The 9056-nt window shown below is 47.6% G+C and overlaps 1 protein-coding gene across 1 annotated transcript in view; it reads left to right on the forward strand.

The window, feature by feature from the left end:
• Positions 1-716: 716 nt before the first annotated feature.
• The window catches only part of STARD9 (StAR related lipid transfer domain containing 9), a 259017-nt gene continuing 250677 nt past the window's right edge, over positions 717-9056 (forward strand). Inside the window, exon 1 of the mRNA XM_019519085.1 lies at positions 717-833. Coding sequence (XP_019374630.1) covers positions 787-833 — 47 coding nt within the window. The 5' untranslated portion in view covers positions 717-786. The remainder of the gene's footprint in view (positions 834-9056) is intronic.

Genomic DNA, 9056 nt, shown 5'->3' on the forward strand with positions numbered 1-9056 from the left:
AATGGTATAGTCATGACCTGAGAAAAGGTATTTGGTACCTCAAAGCTTGCCTCCATCCCTCCCAACTATACAGCTGGTTCAAGACAAGCTGCCATCCACAACAGTCCTTGAATCTTATCAGAGCCAGGCTGTGGCTGCAACTTGAGAGCTGGATGCCTGCTCACCAATGCCTTGGCTTCCTGTCCCCACTGCTGTCATTTGTCCCAGGGAATCTGTTCAGGGTTGGAATTACGTTTCGACCCTTGGGCGGGGTTTCACACTAAGTTAAACCAGTTCATTGATTAACAAGTCCACCTAAGTGATGGAGCAATCCCATGGACTAGAGTCCCCAGGTTTGATTTTCAGATCTTACAGGGGAGCTCTTGTCTCTTAAGGGGGGTCAGCCCCCTCCCCCCAAGCACCCCTTTTAGACTGCACCTGTTGGCCCCTTTCCCTGTAGCTTCCACGCCTGAGGGAGGCTAGTAAGAAACTGGGTGGGCCGTGGCCGTGTTTTGAAAGGTCACAAATAGGCCTGTGCCCGGTTCCCCGGGAACCTAAGGAAGGGCAAGGGGCGAAGAGGCCCGGCGAAGGCGGGGGGGGAGTCTCTTGGGTTGCAAGTAAGTGCGGCGTCCCCGGCGCGGGCGCAGCAGCAGCCCCCTCCCCTCGGGCGGGGCACGCCAGGGTCCTCCTCCTCCGGGGCCGGGCGGGGACGCCTCTCCCTCCCCTCCCCTCCCCGGGGCGCTCCGGGGCTGGGATGCGGAGCCGGGGCGCGGGCGGCGGCTTCTCTCCTTCGGACTGAGGCGGGACATGGCGAATGTCAAGGTGGCCGTGCGGGTCCGGCCGCTCAGCAAAAGGTGCGGGCCGGGGCGGGGCGTGCACCCGCGTCGGGGCGGACTAGTGTGTGTGCGCCCACGTGCGCGAAGGCGCGTGGGATGTGCCCGCTGCGGAGCGGGAAGCGCAGGCGGTGCCCGGCCATGTCCCACCCGCTGCCCGCACGGAGGGAGCTGGAGCTGTGGCGCCGGAGTGTGGGGGGGGTCCCTTTCCCTGGCTGCGAGGCGCGTCTCCCGCCACCCCCGGCCAGCTCAATCCACCCCGGGAAGGGTCTTTCCCTTCTGTCCCGTGCGCCTCTTGCCGGGGGGTTGCTCTGTTTCCTGGGACAAAGTATCGCCGGAGCCTTTCTGCCGCTGGCAGCTCCTAGGAAGGGAGTTTGTGTGTGGGGTGAGGCGGGCGCGGAGGCCACCTCCCTGTCCCTGGCGCGGCTGGCGGCGGGAGGGAAGAAGTCAGGTCGGAGAGAAAACAAGAGCAGCAGGGACCTGCCAAGGTGCTGGTGCCAAGCAGCTGAGGGGACTATAGGAAAGAGCCAGGAGAGTATGTGCTGCCACTCAGTGACAGGACAGTCGTCATCCTGCATGGGACACACTAGAGATCGGCCAGAACAGGAGGGAGGCTCTGGCCTGGGGTCTCCTGGCGACTGGGGGGCTGTTGTCCTATGGGCCAGCCCCTTGGGCCAGTGGGTGCTGTGTGGTGTGTTTGGCTTCCTAGCTGCACCTGGGGAAGACGTCTCTGCTGGCGTGGGATAGTACCTGCATAGGTAATGCATAGTTAACCTTGGCTTTATGCTCACTTTATGGAAATGGGAGACTTCTCCCTAGCTTGCTCCTGGGACCTTATGGCTAAGGGCAAGCAAAACTCAGGGGGGCATCAAACCCCAGGCCTCCAGGCTTGGGCCTGCAAGTAGGGTGCCCACCAAAGGTTTTGGGAACATCTGAAGCCCCAGATGGGGGTGGAGGATGTTTGCCAGTAGTAGGGCCACTTATGGTTTTGGACTAACTCAGATTTGGAATTTGTTTTGGCTAATTTGGCTTGGAATATGGAAAATGTAAATAAAATTTAACTCCCCGCCCCTCGCTGTGCTCCTTTTGAACCTTCACTTCCGTCCCTGTTTTCTTTTTTAGTTTTCCCCCGCGATCACTTGATGTACACTTAGTGGCCCCCATATGAAGGGGGGCTTTTAGCTGTACTTGGTCGGCACTGGCCTGCATTCCCAATGCACAGCAAATAGGCCTGTGTAAGATGCACCTCCCTGTCTCCCTTCCCCACCCCCCTTGTTGTTGCAATTTTTTTCCTCAGTAAGCAGAAGCCGGATATTCAGATTGTCACTCACCCCCCTCCCAGCCCTGCCAAGGCTTGTCCATCTCTAACAGAAATCCTTCAGGCTGGATAGTGTGACTGCAAGTTCAGCTCCCACAAGCATGGAGATGCTGGAGTTAGCACAGCCTTCTCGTGTGTCGTTTGTGTATAATACAGTGTATAATTAAAACCATGTGTTCTGTGGAAATTTGGGGAGGAGGGGAAAGAGAGCAAGTAAGTACTTAAGCTGTGCCACATATTGGCTGCTGCAAGGTACTTTTGCGAAAAGTTAGGGGAGGAGGGGAAATAGCAACATACTATAAAACAGAAATGGAGTGAAAAGTGCCATGAGCTCACTTGCAAAGGGGCCAGGCTTTGTTTTGATGCTGACTTTTTTTTTAACATGAGGCCATGACGTTGTTTCCTGACTGTATTAACTGCTATAATAAATAACCCTTTTATGTGGGAGACAAGATGCTTCTTGAGAATTTCCCAGCCAGAGGAGAAATCCATTCATTTTACCAACAATATAAAGTGGCACATTTTGGACTGCTGAATTCATGGAAGGGTTGACATGGCTTTGATAAATTTTGTTCAGGGGTTTATAACTTCTTTTAAAAATTTGCTCCCAACTAAATGTAGCAGAAAATCCTTGCTCTACCTCCATGGTGTTTGAAAGAAGAAAAAAGCACCAAGAAGATTTAAATATAAAAAAGTCTTTTAGCGGTTCTTGTTCATTAATTGACAAGTGTGTTGAGGGTAGGGTGTAGTTTACAAGTTTTCCATATATTCCTGTCTTTGTCTCACGGGTGACAGATACATGAAATCCTTCCTATTTGAATAAAATTGGAGGCAAATGTTCAAAATAAATTATTGTGACACTAGTAAGTGCTGTTACACTGAATGAATGGGAAGAAGCCAGTTTTGACTTGGAATTTTTTGGTGTTAATCTTTTTAAATTTTTTTAAAGTTTCTTAAAATTCTTTTACTTGTTATTTTTCTGGTATTTATTATCTAAATTGTCAGGTGCTCCATAAAAATGAAAAATGGTATATGTGTGTGAAGTATTACTATTATAAGGTAGTTTGATAAAAATTTAAAGGATCCAGTCCATAGGACATTTGTTTAAATATTGCCATGGTTATTAAAGACTGACTATTGTCTCCAGTTGGTAGTGTTGGAATGATGTTGTAGCCATGATGGTCCAGGAAATATGCAAGAGACAAGGATTTTTGTGGGTGATATCTTTTATTGGACCGCTGCATGGATAGGATAGACTTACGCCAAATAAGGAGTTATGTATCTACTGAGAGAAGCAGAGGTCTCCTGGTAGAAACCATGTGTGCAAGTGTTCACAGTTTCTCCCAGGAGAAGAATGCCTAAATGCTTATCTGCTGCTTGACCCCTTCTGGGGATCAGGAGGAGTTGAGCAGCAGGAAAATGTTTTCTGCATCTTCTGAGACTGGGGTCACCCCTGTTTTGGGAATCTGAGGGGAGCAGCTGATGTTTGCCCTCTCCCAGTTTTGGAAGCAGTTGAATGGTGAAGAAAGGCTTCTTTGCCTTCCCTAGACCTAAGTCTGGAGAAGGCATGGGGGTAAGCTGCTCCTGCTCCTCCCATAAACTAGGAACGGAGAGGAGGAGCAGCCACCCACTGTTCCCCAGCCACTCCTCAGGCTATTGTCCCCAGTGTGAACAGTGGGCAGGGTCTTTGCTGTGCTGCTCAGTCCACTCAGCTCCTGGGCACCAGATGAAGGAGCAGCTTGGGACCATAGTGTGAGGAGTGTGTGGAGTTTTTGTCCCACTGCTTTAGCCCCCTTGGAAATGAGAAGACTGGAGCAGCCGCTGCCCCTTCCCCTCACCTCCCAACTACCCCCAGACCAGGATCACCCTGGTTTGATGAAGGACAAGTTAGAGGGGAGAGGGTGCAGTTGTAAACTGAATGCCTGTACTACTCTCTCTCCCAGAAACATTTCTAATGGAAAATTTGCATTGATAGAAACGAATTGTTGGTGGCCTTGGAAAACCTATCAAATGGAATACATTCTTCTTCAAAATACCTGCCTTTTGTTATGCAGTCAGCTGCACATTTGTTTCTTGCATTGTAAATATAACATCTGTGCAACAACCTTTTTTTCCAATAATTAGATGGTTTTAATGAAGGTTGTTTTGAATATCAGTTACAATTAGCATCCTTGGTAGTCTGGGAAAAGAGGCCGAGGACTTGGGTAAGTGGACAAGAACTCTTCTCTCCTCTCACCAGGGCACCATGATTTTATAGTGGGAGATTTAGAGAGACCATATATGCAATGAGTGCCTTAGTCAAGGCCCTTAGGACTCAGGTCTTTGAAGCATGTCAGCAGGAAAGTCCCTCATTTCATTTCAGGTAGCCTCTACTGCCACAGCTGGTCACATTTGTTGCAGTGATAGAGGGATATGACATCACCTGTTATTTCTCTCAGAAATATGATAGCGCCTTTTGGGAAGACTCTTGACTTCAAAACTCAGCTTAGTAAAAATAGAGAGTTTATTGCTTTAAAGGCCAAGATTTCCCCTTGCCCCAAAAGCAAGGGCTGATGTGGGTAAAAGAACAAGTGTCCATAAACAAAAAAGCAGCAGCAGAGACAATTTTATGAGACTTTATTTCCAGCTCATTGTATAGGACAGACAGTTCTTTGGTTGCATTTGGGAAGGAAGTATTTTTTCCAGACTGCAAAAAGTCCCAATCCTCATTTTCCATGCAAAAAAAAGTGACGTAGAAGTGCTTTGCTTAGAGGTGAGTGCACCCTACAGTTCAGTATTTTGTTTGTTTTTCCTTGGAGTTGAATGTATTAGGGTTTTTTGCCACTTCCTGGTACCTGTAGCTATGGCCTAGATCAGGGGTGCTCAGTCTCTGGCCTGCAGAGCTGTGACATCTAGGCTATTGTGCTCCCCATGGGTTAGGAAATTTTATGATGGGAGACGGTGGCAGTTAATACTGCCACCCTCCCTGCTATCAAATTCCCAAGACCCATGGGCCATGCCCACTTCTCCCCATGGGTCTAGGCCACACCCCCTCCCCCTGAGCAGCCAGATCAGGGCCAGGCCATGCCCTGTATTACAGCTTGATCTGAAGTCAGGTTGGGACTGGGCCATGCCCCCTTCCATCCATGGGGCCAGGTTGGGTAAAGGAAAACCAGTGTCACCTGAGTCCCATTCCAGAACTCTCATACTAAATGGATACATCCTATCAAATCCATTTTTAAGAGGTTAATTTTCTACACTTTAGACTAGATATTACCTGCATAGCTATGTTACCTCCTGTTTTCCTCCTGATCCCTACTTAATGATGCCAGGGAACAGAGAAACTGACTCACCCAAAATATAAAAGGTACTAAAAATCTGAAACACATTAAAAGATCTATGTTCAGCCCCCATACCTGATCTCTTGGCATAATTTTCTAGGCCAGGGTGTCAGATTCATCTGGTACCACAGGCAAGATGAATGATGCAGGGCTGGTCCATGCCCCCCCTGCCCCATGCCTGATTGAACAGAGGGACCTCACCCATCCAGGCTAAGTCAAACCGTGATGCCAGCCTGAGCAGCCACCACTTGCAACACAGCCTGGGACTGGCCCAAGCAAGCAATGTGGGCATTGCAGCCTGAGCCCCAGCACCAGGAAGCATCCATTTAGTATGTGAGCTCTGGAATGGGATTCAGGTGGCACTGGTTTTCCTTTACATGGTGCCTTTTTGTACTGCTGAGTCACTTTGAACCATGTTCTTCCTTACAGGGGCATTGAAAATTCAGGGATTGCTTGTAAGCGGCCACTTCAGGCAAAGGATTTCCTGGTTACCATAACAAGCTTGAGCCTATCTTAAGGAGTTCCTGTTTTTAGCTCCTGCAGCTGGTCTCACTTTGAATCCAGTTACCAGAGTGGGATGGGAAATTATGCAGTTTGAACTTAGCCTGTATAATGGACTGTTTTCTCTTGTACATTGAGGTTGGGATTCATCTTTCTTGTTGGAGTGGGGGATCTGTTTTGATGGTCCATCCTCATAGACTAATGAAAGCAGTAATGTTTTAGGGGGCCCTATATCTTGATTCATGACAGACTACTCCCTTGGTGAGGTGCATAATTCTCTTTTATCCTCCACCACTGAAGTTGTGGGCCCTGGAATCCCCACCCTAGTTTACAGATGGTCTGTAACAAAAGAAGTGAGGAGAAATTAAAAGTAGTGACAGTCACAGAAGTCTCATGCCAAGACTGAAAGATTGCAATGTAGAGTTCATTTTAAACTTGTAGGTTGGGGCTGTATGTGAAGCAAAAATAACCTCTATAGAATCTATAACATTTCAGGCAGCAAGTTTCTTATGGTGGTAGATAGTTCAGTAGATAACCTCACTTCTTCCCATTGTGAGGAATTTTTCCAGGTGTGGGCTATTTGTTCTTCCAATGCAAAGTAAAATCTTGAAGACACAAAGGAAGACCTTGTACTTAGAATCCAGAGATGCTTCTTGCGATATAGGAGGTGTTGGGAGATCTTGTCTCCTGGTCTTTTGCTCTAGATCTAAATAATGTACAAGTGTTCCATATGCTTGCCATGTGTCAGATTGGCAGATTTGCAGATTGAGAAGAACTGCATGTGTGAGACTACAGGTTTACGAAGAGCCCCATGGAGATGTGTTTCTTGCTTTTAAAATGAAGGGTTCAAGTGGAGGGTGAAAGTTATCAGAAGCCTGAAAGAGCATTAAGGGAAGGTGTATGACAACCGAGAGAAGTGTGGAGAAGGGTGCAGGGAAAGTTAAATTATTTTACCTGCATGAAAAACTGAATGCTTAGATATTAGCTAGAAAAGTTGGAGTGCTTCAAATTTCATTGTGGATAAAAACCTCTTTTTTCCCCTCTGTTCCATTCCATTCCTTCTGCATCTCATTCAGATATAACTTTTCTCCTTTTCCCTCTCTCTTCATTCTTATACACTTTCTATATTTGATAAAATCTGCAGAAGGGAATCCCCATATTGATAGGCCTCATTAAGAAGTAATAAAACAGGACTCTACTGTGGGCGTTATATGCCAACCCAATTTAATGCTTCAATACATCTGAGACAGAAGTTTTCCCAAAAAAGTCTTTGAGGTTGCAAATACATACAAGTGTAATTCAGCTAAAAAAAATTACACTTTTGTTTCTAAAATTCTAAATTTAATGAACTTTGGAAAAAAGTCTGGAACTGTTAAACAAGCCAGTCATTTCCCTACTGCCTGATGATACTTAACTACTCAACAGCTCACTCAGTTTACACTGGCCAATTGGCTCTGCTTTAGCTCCCTAAAACTCACAAAATCCGCAAAGCTTAACAAGTATGCTATTGGGAGATAATAAAATCACACTTACTATTCAAGGCATCCATTGTCAAAAGAGTATAATACTAACATGCTGCAATTTATTTCAGTTGATAAATAATAGTTCTTTGAACCATAGACTTTCTATTTTGTTATGAGTTTCTAGAGTTTCCCGGTCTGTGATGGGCTCACTACTTAAAAACAAACAGTAACAGATAATTAAATAGTAAGCATAGTTATAATAACTCTATGACTTCTTGCATAAATATAAATTAGCTTACAAGCAGTACATTTCAAAAGACTAAATGCATTAGTTATTTTAATTCACTTAGTAACTAAATATATTATTCTTTACCTGGAGAAAAAATGGACATAAAGCTGGGGCAGGCAATTGTTTTGGCTGAAGGGCCACTTAACGAGTTTTGGCAAGCTGTTGAGAGCCACAAGGGTAGCCCTGCCCCCTGGTTGTCATCTTGGGACCAGAAGTCCTGCCCCCTAGCCCCTGACTTTTGCTACCAGAAATCCCTGCCCTGGCCCTGGAAGTACTCCTTTTGGGAAGCGGGTTTGCTATCTTGGAACTGGAAAAAAAACAAACTGTATACTAAAAATCAAGTATCCACAATAACATATTTTTATTTTAAAAGATATTTTTGTGCTGATTTGTGCATGTTTGTGTCATGTAAATAGAAGTGATTGTATAACAACTCAAAATGAAATCTTACTCTTGTATATTGCAGGGGTGTGGAAGCGTGGGGTGTATGGGGTTTGTTAGGGGATGTGTGTGTGGTATGGGGGTATGTGTGGATGTTGGTGGCTGGGGGAGCTTGTTGGAGGGTGTTTGTGGGGGATTGTGTAGGTGGGTATGGGTTGTGGGGTGCATGGAGGAGGGCATGTGTGTGTGTGTGGTGGGGTGTGTGCAGGTAACAGTGGGTGGGGCTCCTCCCAGAGGCTTGTGGGTGTGTGTGGGGGGGTACATGTAGAGAGAGGTGTGGGTGGCATGGGGTCTGTAGAGGGTGTTGGTGGGTGTGCGGTTTGTGATTGTGTGGGGAGAGGGTGTGGTTGTGGGGTTTGTGCGTACGTTTAGGTATGCATGGGAGCATCCTGTGCATGCCCCCCTGAGCTGGTCGGCACCCACCCCACAACTTCCCAGAGCCCATATACCGTGCCATATCTCCCTGCAACCATCAGCAGTGCACAGCCCCAGTGCATCCTGCTTCTGCTTTGGGCTCACCCCTGCCAGAGCAGATCAGCCAGATGCATGTGCAGCCCTGATCTGGTCCCTGTGCCTGCTTTGCACTGCCTGCCTGTGGTGTGTCCTGCCACCCTGTGGGCACACAGTGGTGCTGGGGCGCTTCTGTGCTGGACTGCCTTTCTAGGCAGCAGCAGCTGCTAGCTCCAAGCCCATGGTACTGGCAGGAACCTGTGTGCAGCCCCAACCTGTTCCATGTCTGCTGCCGACTTGCCTGCTCACACACCAGCTGTAGCAGCAGCAGCAGCACTGGTGGGGCAGAAATGTGCTCAGCATGGAGGAAAAGTGGCCCCTCCCCCCCCCCCCCCCGCCGCCCCCCCACTCCCCCCACCGCCTGGGGGTGAATTTTTTTAATTAAAATTTAAAAAAAAAAAT

Source organism: Gavialis gangeticus, unplaced genomic scaffold (genome assembly GCF_001723915.1).
Source record: "Gavialis gangeticus isolate Ggan-Ray unplaced genomic scaffold, GavGan_comp1, whole genome shotgun sequence".
Classification (NCBI taxonomy): Eukaryota; Metazoa; Chordata; order Crocodylia; family Gavialidae; genus Gavialis; species Gavialis gangeticus.